The sequence below is a fragment of the Panthera pardus genome, unplaced genomic scaffold (genome assembly GCF_024362965.1).
Source record: "Panthera pardus isolate Hobbes unplaced genomic scaffold, ASM2436296v1 HiC_scaffold_8, whole genome shotgun sequence".
NCBI lineage: Eukaryota > Metazoa > Chordata > Mammalia > Carnivora > Felidae > Panthera > Panthera pardus.
Window position 1 is genome coordinate 145,978,696 of NW_026527013.1, and position 20,663 is coordinate 145,999,358.

Genomic DNA, 20,663 nt, shown 5'->3' on the forward strand with positions numbered 1-20,663 from the left:
CGCCACGGGTCTGAGCTGGGGCTGGCCCCGGCCCACCCAGCCAGCCACAGGGCAACCCAAGCCCGGAGCGGGCAGAATGCGATTTTATTTGGTTGGCACGTCGTGGATGGCGACTTCCGCAGGCCCCTTAGTCTCTGGAGACCGAAGCGAGAGGCCTGGAGGATTTGTTTTCACTTGATGACAGTGGCGTTTTTTATAATCCACTGCTGGGCCCTTCCATTGCGGAAGGCGTTCTCTCCTGGCACAGTTGTGGTGGGTTTCTCTTCCAGGAGCGATGAAAGGGTTAGTGGTTCCCAAATCATCTTGGAAGTCGGCATGTCACTCCCTGACTTGGCGACTGCTGTTAACAAAGCACAGGGCACCTTAGTGAATGTGCACATCCAGAGGATCTGGAAGGACACCCAATGTGAGGCAAGAAAGAGACCCACTTGGAGGGACCAGAAAGCTGGTCTTTACTCTTAGCGAGAGGGTAAAGTGCGGATCACGGACTACCATGCCCAACCTTCTTTATTTATAGTTCTGGATTCCTTCCCTTCATCAAAACCCAGTTTAAAACACTGCCAGTTTAGTCTTCCCTGTTTCATCCCGCCCCTTTCAAATGATTCCTTCTGCAACCATGTGGACACCCAGGTAACTCTTACTAAGGTGCATTCACTTGTATTCATACTCTTCTTAGCCTTTTCCTAAAGTGGAGGTGGTTTTCAGTTCTCCTGAGAGTGTAACTAAGAAAATGTTACTGCCTTTGGTTTCAGTGTCATCACTTTATCCAGATTCTCTTTTAACGTCTGCCTGTTCTTGGAAGCTTCCATGGCGGGCTCCTCTTGCTTCCATCCCTCCCCACTTTTTGGATGCTTATGCCTTGTAAATATCCCTTGACTCGGCTTCCTTATTCCTACTGCGATCGCCTTAATTCGGGCCCTGTCCTCTAACTCCTGGACAGCCTCCTAATCAGGCCCCATCCAAACCTTCTCTGTGCAATCTTTATTCGGATGCCTGGTAAACAAGGAAAGTGATTGGCTACTGGCAGAAGGAGGGCTGGCTGGCGGTGTCCTTTGCTTGAAGTGGAGACATTGTTTCAACTCCACAGACCCTTTCTTTAGGGAAAGCACCACAATGGGCTCTTCAGATACTGTTATGTAAAGTAAGTATGTACTCACTTTTCTTGAGGGAAACTGTAAAGTCGCCAGAAATCTAATAATTGTTGCAGACTGAGATATTAAGTGTTCTGTTCAGAAATGTAAATTGGGTAGATCATTAACAGGTTCTTGCCTGTTAATGATCTACCCAATTTACATTTTAATTTTTAATTATTATAAATTTGACTAAGTGTATGTCAGAAAAAAAAAATGTAACTAGTATATCAAGCCCATGATGTCAGTGATGTAGTATTAGGACAGGAACACACACACAAAAACAAACAGGGGCGCCTGGGTGGTTCAGTTACTTGAGCATCCGACTCTTAATTTCGGCTCGGGTGGTAATCTCATGGTTCGTGGGTTCGAGCCCCGTCTCAGTCTCCGTGCTAATAGCACTGAGCCTGCTTGGGATTCTCGCTCTCTCCCTCTTTCTGCCCTTCCCCCCCCCCCCCCCCCCATCCTCCCAACCTCGTTCCCTCTCTAAATAAATAAATAAATAAATAAATAAATAAATAAATAAAAGAAAAAACAAAAAACGCTTTAAAGAAAAACATTATATGAATAAGGGCAAATAACACATCAATATGGCCAAAACTATTAGAGTGGTAGGTGATGTCGTCTGGGAAACACCACACTAGAGCTTTCTTGAAATTTGAGGGTTTATATGGGATCCAAAGCCTAATGCCACCTGGGCCTCTTAACAGTTGTTAGCTTCCATGCTATGAGAAAAAATAGTCTCCAGAACCTCCATGAGACTTGTTGATTTGCCCTTTTCTCTTGTCCCCCAAAATTTGTGCCTCCTGCCCACATCTCAGATCTGTAAGCCATTGCTTTGAAAGAAAGAAGCTTACCAGCTTTCTTCATATCTCTTTCACAGACTGAAGCAAAGTTGAGCTGAGGGTACATTTTTTTCTGTTTCTGCAAAGCACAGACCTTCATATACTGCCCGTCACTTTTGAAATCATTGGAGGTGGAAAACCTTCACAAAGAAAGCTCATTTAGTAGATCCTAGGGCAGGGGGTTAATGGAACCAGTCACTACTTTATCAGATTCTGGGGGAGAAGAAAGGACAGTGACTAGATGGTGTTCATTGGTGGGAGTATTGCTCCGTGGAAGGGAAGTTTCTAGAACCTAGCATTGTAAACCTGTGCAGGAACTCCAGAATCTCTTAGCTCTTCCCCAAATTAGATGTGGGCTGCTCCTATAACTCATTTCAAATGAAATCTCACAGCACCTTGTTCCTAAACTGCAGCCCTTTATATGCCCTAAGAGAAAATTTTGTTCTTTTTCTCACAGAGATCTTTGAGTACTTCTTGTCACTCTCGAAAATCATTCTTAGTGAAAAACCTTAGTTTTGCATTATTAACTCTCATTAGGGTCTAAATGAGGTTGGGGGTCATGTAGGGAAGCTGTCTCATCATTATGCAGTTATATATATTTCCTACAATCAAAAGTTTTTGTTAAGTTGTGATGAAAAGAGCAGCATGAATAAGGAAAAGAGAGGAAGGAAAATATTCACCTAAACCACTGTTCTTGCTTGGATGTAGGATCAGCCAACAGGGTCACAGGAAAGGTTGGTTTCAGCTCAGATCTTAACTTTTTTTTCTGAGACATCAGGGGTAGGCAGAAGTTCTCAGGGGGGTTGTGCTGGTAACCTTCCTGCAGCAGAGGGAAGAAGGGTCAGTGAAGGAGGAAGCTGAACCCTTGGGACTGAACTAAGTTCCCAGACTAAGCTTCAATTCCTCTAAAAGGATGCGACAAACCCTGCCAGAGAGGGGAAGTGGGGACTGAAACCAAAAGAAGAGGAAGCCGTTCCCTGAGTGGGCTAAAACACTAGACCCCCTTATCCATGGAAGATACATTCCAAGACCCCCAGTGGATGCCAAAAACCATGAAGGGTACCAAGCCCTAGACATATACTATTTTTCTTTCCTATACATATGATAACGTTTAATGTATAAATGAGGCACAGTGAGGGATTAATAGCAATAGCCAATAAAATAGAATAATTATAATGTAACAAAGGTCATGTGAACGTGGTCTCTCTCTCTAAAAATAGCATACTGTACTGACCCTTCTTCCTGTGGTGATGTGAGAAGGTAAAATGCCTACATGATGAAATGAGGGAATGGCGTATGCACTGTGACTTAGCATTAGTCCCTCTTGATTAGATTATACCCAATTTGATTGTGGGTAACTGAAACCCTGCAAAGGTAAACCACAGATGAGGGCTGGGGGTGCGGGGGGTGGGAACGGGTGTACCTATTTGCTTTGTTGTCAAAAAACTTGTCCAAAGCTTGGTCAGTTTCCTAAGTAATTGACTGGACTTGCCCAGTGGCCCTTTGAAGTGAACAGCAGAGGAATTTACCCAGTTTTGAGAAGGATTCAATTAGTGAATCGCTTAGGAAGCCAAGCATTTGGTACTAAATTGGGAGATAGATCCATGGGACCCTACCTTCCTTTCTCAAAGATGACTGCCTCATTCACATTCCCTTCTCTGTCTGCAGTGAAAAGGTCACAGAATGGGATGTTTTGTGAGGTAATAATTTCATCATTACTAAAGGTCATAGAATCAAAGACTTTCAGAAAAGCTCTTAAAGGTCATCCAGTCTAACCATTCATCTGACCCCCTAATCCCCTCCACAATATTAATACTAAGTAAGTGGTCAATCTTCCTACACCTAAAAGTCCAACCTGTTTCACCTTTGCTCAGCTGTTAGCTATCTCCCTGTAACTTTGACCCGGCAGCTCAAACAGAACAAATCCAATGTCTCTTCTGCAGGGTCTTTAAAGAATTTGAAGAGATCCATCACGTCCCTCCTAAGCTCATTCTCCTCTCTTAGGCTCAACATTGCCAGTATTTTGAACTTTCTTTCATGCGATGTGGCTTTGGGCTCCCTCTCCTTCTGCTTTTTCTCATCGTAACTCATTTGAGAAAGCAACCCTTTATATTCTTTCTAATATGCGACAATCTGAAATGAAAACAATATGCTAGCAACCGTGGGACCATCACCTTGTTAAAGACTCTATTCAAATGTCATCACCTCTTCCAGGAGCCTTGCCTAACTACACCATCTAAAATTGCCTCTCACGCTCATTGTGCTTCATTCCCTTATCCTGCTTTGTCATGGCACTTAGCACATTATATAGTATCTGTGTGATTGTTTGCGTGTTGATGGTCTGTCTACCTCACTAGAATTAAACATCATTCAGGCAGTCCTTGGGGTAGTCACTGATGTACCCCTACCACGCGTAACAGTGCCTGGCACAAAGTAGGTGCTCCATAAATACTCGTTGAATGAACGAAAGAACGAATGAATGACTAGGCTGATTAAATGACAACACAGTGAGCTTCTTCTCATAGAATTTTAAAGCCTCTTTAAAAAAAAATACTTCCAGGGCGCCTGGGTGGCTCAGTCAGTTGAGCGTCCGACTTCGGCTCAGGTCACGATCTCGCGGTCCGTGAGTTCAAGCCCCGTGTCAGGCTCTGGGCTGATGGCTCAGAGCCTGGAGCCTGCTTCTGACTCTGTGTCTCCCTCTCTCTCTGCCCCTCCCCTGCTCATGCTCTGTCTCTCTCTGTCTCAAAAATAAACGTTAAAAAAAAAAAATTAAAAAAAAAAAATACTTCCTGTTGAACCATGTCTTTTAAATGCTGTACTTGTTCTCTTTAAGCTCTTCCAGGTTGGAGGAACTTCCGTTCACGTTACCTCAACAAATAGAGATTTTACTCTAAAAAAGCACATGTGCCTAGGAACGAAGTCATAGCTAACAATCTGGCCACAAAAAGAGCAGAAACTCTGCAGAGCTAGATCTCACAGCAGAAAAACAGGAACGGAAAAGTATTTGGAATCCAAAACAGCACTAGCTAAGGACTACAACAGCGTGAGTTTGTGTAGCTCGTCTCTAGCCCCGTATCATTAGCCTGTCTCCTACTTTCTTCCTGTCTGCTTCCCCCTCTCTCTGTGTTCACTCCCTACCTTTACCCTGTATCTTTCTCCTCCCTGTAGCTTCTGCTTGTTTCTACTTCCCTGTAACTTCAACCTGCCCCTCCTCTGCTTTCGTGGTCCCTGCACTACCCTCCTCCTCCTGGTTTGATTTTTTTCTGGCCTCTCTCTACCTGCCCCGTCGGCTTTCACTCTTACCACCTTGATCTTCCCCTTTTCCAGACCCAGAGGCATGGAAGGACGACTCTGTTTGGCCTGGGCATTTGGGTCGTTGGTAGGTTGGCTGGTTTTGGTGTTGGTTTGGCTTCTGGCTTTGGGGGTTTTTTGTTTGTTTTCATTTGGGGGTACCAATTTACACCGCAGGTCACCGATCAGCCTATGAATTTTGATTCACTGGCTCGGGTGCCCTCCTGCCCCCACCTCAGGTCCCCAGTCAGTTGCACAAAAGAGGATCTCTCAGGGCATCCTTTTGTTCATGGACTATGGTGGGGCCATTTCACTTAGAAGGGACTGTGGGGATAGCAATCACTTACAGACATGCCATCTCCGTTCTTCAGCTTGCCTACCGGAACCCACCCTCTTCTAACACACATGCCTGGGCATAGCAAAAGAATGCTTCTTCTGTGTATGATCTTTGGCTCACCAAAGACCGTCACTTTCGTTTGGCAAGAGAAAGGGGGGTGGGTTGCAGTATGGATATGAAAGAAGCATTCTAGATGGGCATATCCTTCTTCTTGAACTTGTTGCTGACAGTCCATAGAACTACCATGGTGTCAGTCTTTGACAATCGGTGCCTTAACTCTATTAATACAATTTGACTGGTAGCACAGTTTGCTCATGAATACGATCAGGTCCTGCGTGTGATTTGCACAAAGTTCCAGCTGTCGGAAGGAAGCTCGTCTTGCATCAAGTTAGATGATAGTCTTGTATTTCCTTCTCTACCTTGAGCAGGACAATCTTAGCCTGGCATTTGTTCCTTTCTCGTTGTACATTACCCATCACCATGAGAAGTAACCACTGAGTTTACATCCAAAGGGCACAAATTCTGAGACTCAAGAGACCACGGGCAATGAATTAATTAGCCCATATTCAGCATATATCATTGCATATTAGCATTTTCTCCCCCATTTGGAGAGGAATCTTTTACCGCCATTCCTCTAGCAACTAAGGAAATACTAACCTCAAATTCACCACTTGGTATTACAAGGGTCTGTCTCAGGTAATTTCTGTGATAATTAGATTCTTTTGTTTGCACTTTCACTTTATTTAATTTCTTCTTGTTATATTAGGCCTGCTCTCAAGGCTGTCAAGATCTTTTTTAGATCCCGATTCCTAAATATCTTTTAAATTGATTTTCTTCACTTCCTCGGCTATTAATTTAGTTCAATTCTTCAGCATCTCTCCCCTTAGCTTCATCACAATGAATCTTTCTGATTTGTATCTCTTCCCCAATGAACACAACTTTCTCCTCCAAAAAACGGTCTTTCTAAAAATGCCGATTTGAGTGTGCCTTTTATGTCCTGCCGTTTACTCTCTTACATCTCCATAAGTGCTCCTCACTTCCTTGTGTCTTCATGTGTCTGCCTTTCCCTCTGATGGGGGTATTCTCCTGTCCTTTTGCCAAGGATCATATCCTCTGTAAAACCTCCCGGATCACTGCCTTCCCTCCGACAAAGATACTAATCTCTATGTGAGTTCTATATCTTGCATATTCTTGTATTATCCATATATCCTGGTATATTATAATAACTTTTCTATTTCTCATTTATTGATCAGTCTCTCCTACTAGTCTCCAAGTTCCTTCAAGATAGAAACTGTCCTGAAAGCATCCTTATATCTTAGTTCTTTGTTTAGCATATGTTCAGCAACTGTTTACCGGATTGAACGTGAACTTCTGCAGTGTAGAACCGAGTCCCAATGTCTGGCTGTTGTGATGGTACATCCTCTGCTGTGTTCCTCTCCCCTTCTCCTGACACCCAAAGCCGTGGGTATAAAGCATAATCCTTTCCCCATCTCCCGTTTAGTTATTTCTGTTCCTCGTTCCTCGTTTCCTGATTTATCCTTTGCCACTTTACCCTCAACCCGAAAGCCAGTGGCTAGTTCACCTTTGGGGAATTACAAACTAAATGTCTTTGGCCAGGGAGGAACAGTTTCTAATTAGGACCCTCTTTTCTCCACACACTGGAGTTTCATGACACGAGCTTGTGCACTTCTGGTCCTGAGCCTCTCCAGATTCTTTGTGTGTGCAATACACAGCAAGGCAGAAGAAGGAAGAAGATGGCTCCTGACGCCATCTTCCACGTTAACTTAATTCCTTCTTCAAGCCACCTCCTGATTCCTCAGGGCCCTTCCTCAGGGTGCCAGGAAGCTTCCCCAGGCGCCATTACCTTGAGCAGCAATTCCTTGGGAAAGTATTTGGGTGCGATGTTCTTTCCTTGCTGGTCGATATGGGCAGGGAAGTGGGTTGTTGGTCATAATCAGTAAGGTCTTATCCTGATCATACTCTGTTACTTTTAATGTGAAGCTTCTGATTTTCCCATTTCGAGCCAGGAATTTCTGCAGGGCAGTGGGCTTCAAAGGCTCATAGTACTGGGCCTGAGCAACACAGAGGTTTCCAGAGAGACAAAGGGATTAGATCAAGAGAAGATTAATCAATTGGCTAGTCTTCAGCCTCTGTGGGGGAGGGACAGACGCTGCACAGGGGCCGGACAAATCTGCTCTGAAGCAGATTTTACAGAAATCTGCTTGGTTTTACAGAAAACGTCTGAAGCCCTCTGTGCCTCTCTGCCCTCAGAACATTCCCCACAAATAGACGAAGGGGTGAGGAAGTGAGATGGGAGGGAAGGTTCCCACATAAAAGGAGCAAGATGACTTAGTCCTTCTGAAAACGTGTAACGTCGTGCCCAACACAATGGGGCAAACAGAAGCTTCCATGTCAAACCTAGGTGGTCTTCTCTACAAGTCTGTTTGAGGCAAAGGGAGAGATTGCCAGGCACCAAAGCTCCTTCCTTGTTCCGGGATACCAACACAGCCCCTCTCTCCATCTCCCCACCCACCAAGAGTTCTCCACAGGCACAACCACATTAACATGCATAATAAGCACGACCTTATAAAGGAGAAGCAGTCACAAAAGACTGCGTGTCATTTAAGACGTGATGGGGGAAGGGGCGGTCCCGCTAAATTTGCTTTTCCATCCCTAGGAGGGAGGCAGAGGATTGGCGAGGGAGAGAATAGAATACCTCCTATTAGAAATAGGTTTTCTCCACTTAAAAAAAAAGATCAGCTGCAGCCAACACCCCCTTCCCACCTCCTCCCTCGTCCCTCCCTATCACCGAACCCAGCACTGCCACAGGCCTGGTGTCCTAGGACAGCCCTGCTTTCCTGTCCCAGGAGTCTGCGCGGTCACAGAAGCTGGCGGCACCAGGAGGCATTTGGGATACCCTAGCAGTGGCCCTGCTGCTGAACCCTTAAGGATCTTGGCGGGGATGAATGCTTTTTCCACCTACCATATTTGGATGGACTGTGTATTCCTGAAGGTTCTTCAGGACAAATTTTGAAGGCCCGACTGCATCAAAAATCTAGAGGCAATAATTGAGATCAGGAGTTTCAAGTTGCACCTGTCCTAAACAGCATTCCGTTCCTTACCTCACCTCACCCTAGGCTGACCCTAAAAACCGGTCAGAAGAACGAAGTCCTCCCAGTTTTGTACCCTGGGATCCCGGGATGCGGCCACAGCAAGGAGAGCTACGTTCCGAGGCATCCTGACAGGGAAGCTTGTACGTGGAAAAGGTGGGCCTGCTTTATTATGAATGTCAGATAAAGCTGTGGGGGAGGGAAGTGGGTAAAGGGCAGCATTAAAGTTCAGATGGGGACAAATCACTCCAAGGGATCGCACCTCTTCCTTCTGCCTTTTCCATTTCTATAGGGGTGAAATCTAGTGAAAATCAACAGGGAGGACACGCTCTCGGGAGAAAAGCAAGTTATAAAAGGGCAACAACCGAAGGCTTGTGGTGCAAGGGAGCCCTAGGGATCACTGCCTGCCGAGCTGGAAGCAGACACACAGAGGAAGAGAGAAACAACGGTGCATTTTGCTTTTTTTGAATATTTCGACAGCACACGATTCTTCCAGAAGTGATGGCAAAAAATAATTGAATGTCGGTCATGCTTTTGTCCACCGCTTTGCATTTCTCTGCTGGTGGACGTGCTGGTGATTGGCAGACTGTTGGAGGGTCGTGTCTGGTGGACGTGCTGGTGAAGGACAGACTGTTGGGGTGTCGCGTCTGGTCATACAGTTGCCGGGCCTTCTGCATCGCCTTCGCTGACCCTGGTGTTGCTGCCTGGCCTCTAGCTCAGCCCTAACTTATCCACAGATGAGTCAAAAGGATGAGGACGGAAGGAAATGAAAGCTGAGTTACCTCCTTTGGGCTTGGCATAATCGGAAATCAGAAAAAGAGGAGGAGTCACAATCCTGTGTGTGGACCAACATTTCCAAGGATTGCCATGCCCCCGAGGAGGTGATATGGTAAGGTGGGGCGCAGAGGAAACAGAACATGCACTGAGAGGTGAGGAAAGTGTGGATGTGAATGGAAAAGAGGGAAGGTGTAAGGATGGGACAGAACCGTGCAATGGGGGAAGGTGTTGTGTTCCTAGAGGAAAATGCCAGAAGCTGGCAATGCCCAGGGGTGGGGGTGGGGGTGGGGGGAATGTGGACTAGGAGGAGGCCTATCAGAGCCATGCCATACATTCCATTAGGAACAATGGGAAGCAATAAATCCAAAGATGCAATGATTTAATTTTTGGAAAACTGAAATCCCTTTGTTCAAAACAAAGATGTATTAGGAATAGTCCACTTCACAGATATGCTACATATATTCAGAACCACAGAAATCTCAGGAAAACGTGAGAGAAAGATGTGAAGACTTTTCTCTTGTAGGTTTTTTTAAAAATTAATTTTAGGGGGGGACATCTCAAAGGAAAATGTTTTCACTCTTGAATTTTTCTGAAGTGTTGCATCTCAGCTCCAAATGAGTCTACGGCAGTTGACTAAGCCCACGGGAGTGTCCCAAGTGGAATATGTTTTTAGTTTTATGTTGAATTGTACTATCGTGGCTGGTAAAATAAAAGTTGGCCTGGAAAATTCACTTGAATATGAAAAACCTGGGGAAGCAACCAAACCATCCAATGGAGTTTTGCTGCAAGAGGTGGCCATAAAGCCTAGCTAAGTAGGGTTTCTAAGATAGGCTTATGGTCCCTGGCTTCTAGCCCTGATTTGTCGCGGATACATCCCTGTCTCTTTTCTATGTCTCTGTTTCCCTTTCATAAAATTAGGATAAATTACCCTTGCTGTCTGTACAAACATTGACCGTTTCTTGCTCTTCAACAGGAGGTCTGTGAACCCCACTTCCAAAGTACTCAGAGTAACTCCAAAGAAAGACTATACATACACATTTACTAAGGCTCTTTCTTACCTCATCGTTATCAACCCCTATCCCTTTCTCAAGTTTAACTGAGCTGGTTCCTGGAGTCCTTGATACGGCATCTTGGAACCTGAAAAAGCGGAAAATCCAATGGTATTTGCTTACTCAGAGGCCTGGTCCTTGGCATATTCTCAATCTCCCTCAACAAAGTTTGGGAGCCCGACTTAGAGGAGCCCAGTTTGGGTGGTCACTAATTGAATATGCACGTATAGGATTTGTTATTATCCAGCCTGCATTCTGGTGGGGGGGGGGGGGTGGGGAACAAAACTTCAGTTCAGTGAGTTCAACAAGTGGGACCTCTTGGAGATATGATGATACCTGATAAGTTGAATTCTTCAAAAATAAGGGTGTTAGACAGCTTAAGGACATTCTTTTGGGCACCTGGACCTTTATAATATCCTTCAAGACGACCTACTGTTTTGAATGCCTACCTGCCTACTCTTCTCCACAGGGAAATGGCTCTACCTTTGCCAATAATTAACTAATGATTCCATGAAAAGGGACATTATTAGTGGAACTTCACAACTAAATTTCCAATTCTGAATGACTATGCTTGGATTACTGGCTCCCTCTTGTACCTAACCACATCTAAGTTTCTCTATCTAGAACTAAGATGGTAAAAATCATGAAGGGCAAATATTCTCATGCTCTGTGTTTTCTCTTAGTTTCAGATCCCCTGCCCAGATACCAGTTCCTTTTGGGGAGAAGAGGGAGGGAGGCAGAAGTTGCAATATTTAGTAATAAAGTGTTTTAGATTCCATATTTTAGATTCCATGACTAATTCCACTTAAACCCATTTACTGCCTGAACATAGGGAAAGATGCTCATCAGTAAGACTGGGTTAAGGATTAAAATAAATGGCCTGCTTCCTCCTTGGAGATAATTCCTGTTTGGGTATTAACTAGCTTACATTAAATAGAAGCCTGGGACTACCTGAAGTAGACCTCTCTCCTCTAAAAATGAGGGTGGCAGGGGCGCCTGGGTGGCTCAGTCGGTTGGGCGTCTGACTTCGGCTCAGGTCATGATCTCGCAGTCCGTGAGTTCGAGCCCCGTGTCGGGCTCTGTGCTGACAGCTCAGAGCCTGGAGCCTCTTTCCGATTCTGTGTCTCCTTCTCTCTCTGCCCCTCCCCCGTTCATGCTCTGTCTCTCTCTGTCCCAAAAATAAATAAAAAAACGTTGAAAAAAAAAAATAGTCTCAAGGGGAGCAGGTGACACATTGTGGGTAGACCAAAATAAATTCATCCCCCACTTAACATCTTAAAGGTGGTACCTTTTTTATGTGTCCTACTATCTTAAGTCATCTAATAATAATATACTGTAATCTTTATTGTAGCACTTTTAAAAAATGATTCTCTATTATCTCAAAGGCAGCACAGGATCCCAGATACTCTTTATGCCAATTTAAGGCATAGAGCTGTGGGGGAAATTCTCCTACAGCCCAGCAGTGTCCACCAAGGACAGTCTGGTGCTTTACTTTTGACAACTCTATTCTCATTGCTGCACGAAACACAGACCAAGATCCGGTTTTTGATCTGAGGACGGTCAGTCAATTAAAATATTTTTTAATGTTCATTTTTTTTATTTTGAGAGAGAGAGAGAGAGAGAGAGAGCAGGGGAAGGGCAGAGAGAGATGGAGACAGAAAATCCCAAGCAGACTCTGTGCTGTCAGTGCAGAGCCCGATGCAGGGCTTAATCTCACAAACTGTGAGCTCATGCCCTAAGCCGACATCAAGAGCTGGACGCTTAACCGGCTGAGCCACCCAGGTGCCCCTAAAACATTTTTAATGAGTCTACTCTGTGACTAGTACTGTTCAGAGTGATAGGGACTACAACAAATGCTTGCATAAAATCGTCCTTATAAATTAGTTGGGCAAAGAAAAGTACACACTTGGTTTGTCTCTTTTGGCCCATCGCTGTTCACTGCTAAGTGGGTCAATCCAAGGCAAGTATTCACCCAGAGGCCAAAGTCAGTGTCTCCCAAGAGTCCAGGTTCTGTAGGGGCTCAATTCAATCCATTTCTTCCTTAGCACACACTGTGTGTCCAGCCCCGTTCTTGATCCTGTTTTGGAAACAAGGCTGGTAGGTGTTGTTGTGAATGCAGAGAATGCACAAGACATGATGACTTTTGTCCTCAAGAACTTAGGTGGTAAACGGCGGAGTGGAAGGGGTGGGTGGGGGGAGGAAGTGACTGTTAAGTGTGAAATAGAAAGGACAAATACATGCTAGTACATTAGGTGAGTCATTTCACCTCTCGGGGCCTTAATTTCCTCATTTGTAAAAGTGGAGAGAGTTAACCAAATGATTTAAAGATAATATTCTAATTCCTTTTGACAGCGCGAAGAATTTTCCTACATAAAGACCTGAAGTAAAATCCATTCACGGGTTAGTCGTGGGAGAGAGTTGGAGAGCAGCCATGCTTTAATTTACATCCCCTTTCAATACAACCACCCTCTCATAGGTTAGGTCTATAAAACCAGGGAAAGTGTGTGTATATGTTGGTGTGGGAGGGGGTGGCAGGAAGTTGCTATATTTCTTTGATATGAACAATTTAAAAAGGAAGATAAAAGTTGACGGTGTACAAGCCACTATTTCGAGAAGAGAGGTCAGTGAGGCTCACGGGGATGTTTCCCAAAGGATGTGGAGCTTGAGCTGGGCCTTATACGATGGTGGGTGAAGTCACCTGACTGGAAGGTATTTGTCGTTGTTGTTTTAAGTAGCAAGACCTAAAAGTGGATAGGTCGGGTGGGATCAAATCATGGGGGTCTTGGTAATGAAGGAGGAACTTAGATAAGGTCTTTCAGCCCAAGCTCCTATCAAGCCCATGGGTTTGGAGGAAAGATCTGCCTTAGTGTTGAGAATGTCGATAAGTGATTATTTAAGGTTTATACCTAGTTTGGTTGTCTAGACATAAACCCTAAAGACAATTGTCTAGAGTTTATGACTAGACTGAGCTAAACTCTGAAAGTTCCCTCAAGGGTAATAGACTAATGAGGTTTTCACCCTTTTCTCACCTTTAATTTACTGGAATCATGAGTCCAATTCACACGGATACTGAAACTAAAATAAAAAGAAGCCACCCAACTGGAAGGTACAAATCTTGGGTTGCTTTTCTGCAACGCAGGGTGGAAAAAACCAAAATCACACAAACACAAAAATGACACCCAGACTAAAAATGGAAAGATCTGGCATATAATACCTTGAAGGACATCAGGAGACCTTAGTTCAATGAGGAAGGAGAGATTCCTTGGCACTGAAAACTTCCGTTTTGAAAGTGTTTTATTCTTTTCTTGATTCTGGAGGAGACACAGGAATTTGTGATGAACAGGCAATCTAGAATGCTCAGGTGTTCTATGTTGGAGTGAGCACAAAGGCTTCAACAAAATCTGCACTGATCTGCTCCAATTTGTTTTTTTCAACCTGTGACTTCCCTGTACATACACTGACCTTGTCACCATATCTTAACTTCTACTTTATTTTTTCTTAATGTTTATTTACTTATTTTGAGAGAGAGAGCGAGAGAGAGAGGGAAAGGGAGAACACCAAGTAGACTCTGCACTTTCAACACAGAACCCAATGCAGGGCTCAATCCCACGAACCGTGGGATCATGACCTGAGATGAAATCTAGAGTCGGACGCTTAACCGACTGAGCCACCCAGGCGCCCCAATCAACCTCTACTTTAACCTATTCCTCAAATACAGTGAACTTTCTCTCTTATTCCCCATACTTAAAACCCTCTCCCCACGTCTTCAAACCATTTGAACCTTCTTCTTTCTTTATATTACCACTGAGGTCTTTCCTCTTTAGAGAAGACTTTCCAGATCAATCCAATCCCAAACTCTAGCCTGAAGGCACTGCTTTTTGTGCACGCAATTCTATCTTGTAGTTTTACCTGTACTTTTCTTCTGTGCAGGTACTGTTTGCCTCCTACACAGTAAGCTCCTTGAAAGTGACACGTGAGTTATATATATATTGGTCCCCCCCGCCACTACCACATACCCCTGTTTTGTATATTAGGCATTCAAACTAAATATTTACTTCTGTATGTTTCCTGACCATTTGTGACATGTTAAACACCATCCTAGGCAATGGGAACAAACATAAATCCCAGTCCTTGACCTCAAGGAGCTCATAGTTTAGCCAGGAGGAGATGAAGAAAGAGTTCAATTCAACAGATTGCAATGCATGTATCAGGGATCTGTTCAAGGGGCTGTTGAATCAAAGAGGAAGAGCACTAAACCCTGGGAGACATTTGGAACTAACACCTAAACCGAGCCTGGAAAGGTGAGTACAAGTAGCTTATGCCTGGAACATAAGATTTAACATAAAAGCAGCAAGAGATGAGACTAGAAAGGAAGCCAAGGTCCAAATCCTAGAGTGTAGACCCTGATAGAAGCTTGTAAGTCACCCTATGAGTAATAAAGAGCTATCGAGGGATTAAGTTGGGAGATACATTGAACAATATGTATTTTAGAAATACAAAAATGATGGCAGAGTGAACTATATATTGGAAAGGCACAGAGGCCTTTAAGAAGGCTATGGTATGGAGGAAGGAGTGAGAAATTAAATGGGTCGCAAATTTGTGCCATTCACCTCTGTCTCCCAGCCCTGGATGACCTATGCAAAGATGGCCAACCATATTCTCTCTGCTAGGGATTTGAGGGCTTGATAAAGACACAGAAAGATGGGAGATGATTGTAGCTGAATTGTCCTCTGCAGCATCCCAGGCAGAAGGGCTAAGCCCCGCCTGCTGAGGTCCCCAGAGCCGCTGCAGATCTAGCCCTCCCTGACGCATGGTTATTCAGTTTTCCCTTCAATCTGGGAGCTTTCCCAAGAGCTTTTCGAATACCGCTCCCCCCCACCCCCACCCGCCTTCTTTTTTTCCCCTGACACTAGCCAGCGTTCATTTCTGTTGTTTGCCATCAAAACAAAACAAAAACAACACCTAAACTGACAGAGGCTCTAAAGCCGATCAGCAGCAGTGAGGAGGGATAAATGAAGGACCTCTGAACGATGTTAGGAAGATAGAATTAACAGGACTTGTTAACCAATTGGATCCGCAGGCTGATGGATATAGTCACATTTTTAGCTTGGTTGCTTGAGTGGATAGGGGTGCAGTTTACTACATTAGAAAATAAGGAAGATAGAGTGAATTTGGGGGATAAATGATGATTTGTGGTTTGGGTTTGTTAAATAGGAGGTGCAGGTAGGGACTTCGTCTCACAAATGGTTTAAAAGATGGGTCTGGAGGCCGAGAGAGGCTTGGGATAGAATTACTCATTCAGGAGCCAGCCTCGAGTATAGGTGCCCATGAAAGCCATTGGAGTAGATGTGATCAAGCAGGAGAATCCGTGAACTCAAGACACAAAGGCACAAGACAGAGCCCCGGGCGATACAAACGCCAAAGGAAGAGCAGCCTGAGCAGATGTATAGAGAACACTGAAAAGGAGGGGCCAGAGGCTGGAAGAGAACCAGGAACGGAAATCTTGGAAAGAGACGACACCCGTGAAAAATGGAGAACCTTGACCTCACCCCAGCGTCGAAACTGCAGCTGTTGAAGGTTCAGAAAGCTGTTTTTAAAACCAAAAAAGTTGTCAAAGCTTAACAAACAATTCGGGGCCACTGACTGTAAGGGAGATAAGTCTAGATTGAACGAACCTCCTAAGCTGGAGTTCATGGCAGAGCCAGGATTTGCTGGAGCAAATGGAGAGAAGACAATGTGAATGTGTCACGCATTCTCCACTCACGGCCTTCTTTTGCAGACACGGGGTGCATAGCGACCCAAACTTGGGTCCATTGTCCCTTTTCACTGCATCTTGGGTATCGACCTATGACAGGACCTGAGAGTGGGTCCCGCATCCCTTCATCTCCACGGCTTTTCACCTCCAAATGGAGGCCTCACAGACCAGGGAACATCCGGGTAGTGAGGATGGGGTGCTGGGGTGGCACAGGGCATCCTGGGAGACGTGACCTGAGGAGCAGAGAGCAGTGAGTGAGGGCACAAGCCTGGAAGAACTCCTTGGGGAACCATTTTCTTCCTCTCCTCCTATTTTGAACGGCTTATAAAATAGAAACGTCTACCCTCTTGAAAGTAAACGTAGCGGCACATAGTGCTGAGCAAGGGGAACTTCTCTCATTCTTGACTCTCCCTTTCATAAACAGCCTGCTGGCAGCGTGTGGTAACCGATCTGGGGAGGCTCTTCCTTGTCAGGGGACACATACCGTCGATCAGTTACCAGATACGTCTTTCTGGTGAAGAGGGATGTGTTAGGAAGCCAAATGTCTACCTAGGCCCCAGCCATGGTCTCCAAACTAGCTTCTAGCAAACAGACCCACAACCAAAAAACCATGAAATTTTGAATGCCTCTGATTCCTGCACGTTTTTATTAATTGCTTCAGAACCCGTAGGAAGAGATGTTTGGTACCTCGACTGTTTCGGCACCCTGGCTACCGTAAACGCTGTGGCTGTAGTCTTAGTGTTCTCCATTGGTGCGGAGACCAGAGAACCAGGAAAGAGGGGGTTCAGAAAGTTATCTCCTTGGCAAAGCAAACATGAAAGCCTGCGAGAAGCTGGAGCCTGGGCAGGGAGTTTTGCCTGGCAACCTGTCTTCCATCCGTGGGCAGAGCGGGACTGGGATTTATAAATTCATTCATCCCCGCTTTGGCCAACACCAAATCTGAACAGAACTAGCATTATTCAGAGATGAATGAATGGAAAATGATTTTCAGAGCTAACGAATTTTATGAGGAGGAGAATGTAGCAGCAGTAACAGCCACCCTGGCTTAAATAGGGAGCTAAGGAAGACTGCCAAAAATGGAGAGACATAGAGAAGAGCAGGAAATTGGGAATCTGGGAAATACAAGGCCATGAAATTTGTTTGTAGACCTATTAAAAACATGGGGATGTCTATACTACCCAAAGCAACCTACAGATTTAATGCAATCCCTATCAAAATACCAACAGCATTTTTTTTACAGAACTAGAAAAAATAATACTAAAACTTTTATGGAACCACAAAAGACCCCAACTAGCCAAAATGATCTTGAAAAAGAAAAACAAAGAGGGGAGTGAAAAAGAAAAACTCCCCAGCGGAGTGGGATCGAGAAATGCGTTGGGCTCCACACTCAGTGTGGAGCCGGCTTAAGATTCTCTCTCTCTTGACTGTTAAAAACTGAGAGCAAACTGAGGGTTGATGGGGGGTGGGAGGGAGGGGAGGGTGGGGGGATGGGTATTGAGGAGGGCACCTTTTGGGATGAGCACTGGGTGTTGTATGGAAACCAATTTGACAAGAAATTTCATATATTAAAATAAATAAATAAATAAATAAATAAATAAATAATAAAATAAAATTAAAAAAAAGATTCTCTCTCTCTTTCTCTCTCCCTCTGCCCCTCTCCCTCGTTCATGTGCATCCTCTCTCTCTCTCTGTAAAAGAAAAAGATAAACAAAGCTGGAGATATCACAATTCCAGATTTCAAGTTATACTGCAAAGCTGTAGTAATCTAAACAGTATGGCGCTGGCACAAAAATAGACACATGGACAAACAGAACAGGATAGAAAGCTAGAAACAAACCGACGATCATATGGTCAATTGCTCTTTTACAAACGAGGCAAGAATTGTCTCTTTAACAAATGGGGTTGGGAAAACCGGCAAAAGAATGAAACTGGACCACTTCCTTACAAACATACACAAAGATAAACTCAAAATGGATTAAAGACCTAAATCTGAGACCTGAACACTTAAAAATCCTAGGAGAGAGCACAGGCAGGAACTTCTTTGACATCAGTCATCACGACATTTTTCTAGATATGTCTCCTGAGGCAAGGGAAATAAAAGCAAAAATAAACTATTGGGACGACATCAAAATAAAAGGCTTCTGCACAGCAAAGGAAACAATCAACAAAACAAAAAGAAAACCTACTAAACGGGAGAAAATATTTGCAAATGACATACCCAATAAGGGTTACTATCCAACATATATAAAGAACTTCAAACACTCAACACCCAGAAAACAATCTAATTAAGAAATGGGCAGAAGATATTTCTCCAAAGAAGACATCCAGATGGCCAAGAACAGACACATGAAAAGATGCTCAAAATCACTCATCACCAGGGAAATGCAAGCTAAAACTCCAGTAAGATATCACCTCACACCTGTTGGAATGGCTAAAATCAAAAACATAAGAAACAGTGTTGGCGAGGATATGGAGAAAAAGGAAGCTTCATGCACTGTAGTGGGAATGCAAACTGCTGTAGCTACTATGGAAAACAGTATGGAGTTTCCTCAAAAAATTAAAAATAGAAATTAATGTTGCACTATATGTTAAGTAACTATAAAAGAAAATATTCCTCAACCTGTTTATTTATTTTTTAAGTCTATTTATGTTGAGAGTGACAGAGACAGCTTGAGTAGGGGAGGGGCAGAGAGAGAGGGAGAGAGAGAGGATCCCAAGCAGGTTCCGCACTGTCAGCACAGAGCCCAACGTGGGGCTCAAATCCACGAAGCCGTGAGATCATGACCTGAGCCGAAACCAAGAGCAGGACGCTTAACCAACTGAGCCATCCAGGCGCCCCTGCTCAATCTGCTTCATTGCCATGACATAAATCTGTCGTTTTTGCTATCACTTTCCTATTTTTAATAAATTGTGCTTTAGTTTTTATCTATTAGATGAAATGGTAAAATTTAAACAACATATATTGTACTTGAAATTAAAAAAAGAAATTAAAAATAGAACTACCCTATGACTCAGTAATTGCACTACTGGGTATTTACCCAAAGAGTACCAAAACACTTCTTCAAAGGCTATATGCACCTCTATGTTTATTGCAGCATTATTTACAATAGCCAAATTATGGGAGCAGCCCAAATGTCCATCAACTGATGAATGGATAAAGATGTAGTATATACATACAATGGAATATTATTCAGCCATTAAGAAAATGAAATCTTGGGGCGCCTGGGTGGCTCAGTCGGCTAAGCACCTGACTTCAGCTCAGGTCACGATCTCGCGGTCCGTGAGTTCGAGCCCCGCGTCGGGCTCTGTGCTGACCGCTCGGAGCCTGGAGCCTGTTTCCGATTCTGTGCCTCCCTCTCTCTCTGCCCCTCCCCTGTTCATGCTCTGTCTCTCTCTGTCTCAAAAATAAATAAACGTTAAAAAAAAAATTAAAAAAAAAAAAGCAAATGAAATCTTGCCATTTGCAACAACATGGATGGAGCTACCAAAGTAATGCTAAGTGAAATAAGTCAGTCAGAGAAAGACAAATACTACATGATTTCACTTGTATGTGGAGTTAAAGAAACAAAAGAAATGAACAAAGGGGGGAAAAGACAGACAAACCAAGAAACAGACTCTATAGAGAACAAACTGATGGTTACCAGAGGGGAGGTGGGTGAGGGGGGGATGGGTGAAATAGATGAAAGGGATTAAAAGTACACATATCATGATGAGCACTGAATAATGTATAGAATTGTTGATATAGAATATAGTGATACTGTATACATGAAACTCATATAACACCGTATGGTAGCTATACTGGAATTCAAAACTTTAAAAGAAATATAGGGGTATCTATTCACAAGAGACAGTGGAAGCTGTCTCTCTGTGCAAAATTTTGATTCAGTTTAGCACTAGAGTGTCAGGGATATGAGGACAAAGAAGAAACAAAAAGGTGGGGGGATTGAGAGTTTGAAATATACGCAATGGATTGTAAGGCATCTCGAAGGTCGTCTCAGGAAAAATCTCATGACTGGAGATGCCCACCATGGCAAATCTCTAAGTGTTTCAAGGATGGGGTGGAATGATATATGAAGGAGCAGAGGATGTGCTGTCCCGCTGAGGGCACCTTCTCAACCTCGCTGACACATTTCATTCTCTTGTCTCCGTAGACCCTTCTCCTGATCTAGCTTAATGGAGCCCGAGAACAAGGTTGCAGATTCTTAGCTTTTAAGTCTAAACTTCAAAGACTCAATTGGAAGACAAAATGGTTTAGGAGACAGCTGTGACCAATTGGGTGCCTCTCTCCAAGAAAGAATATTTGTTAATGTTACAGAATCCTACCGCAATATAGGAGACCTAGTGTCACAACTGAGACACAAAGGAGTGT

The 20,663-nt window shown here is 44.0% G+C and overlaps 1 protein-coding gene across 1 annotated transcript; it reads right to left on the minus strand.

Moving 5' to 3' along the window:
* Positions 1-67: 67 nt before the first annotated feature.
* Positions 68-13,727, minus strand: TSGA13 (testis specific 13). Its single transcript, XM_019452765.2, is given in 9 exon segments — positions 68-340; positions 1,988-2,115; positions 2,656-2,795; positions 7,468-7,527; positions 7,529-7,675; positions 8,587-8,658; positions 10,549-10,627; positions 12,446-12,616; positions 13,569-13,727. Coding segments are annotated over 8 exon segments (819 nt in total). The 5' UTR covers positions 12,469-12,616; positions 13,569-13,727; the 3' UTR covers positions 68-170.
* Between the last annotated feature and the right edge of the window lie 6,936 nt (positions 13,728-20,663).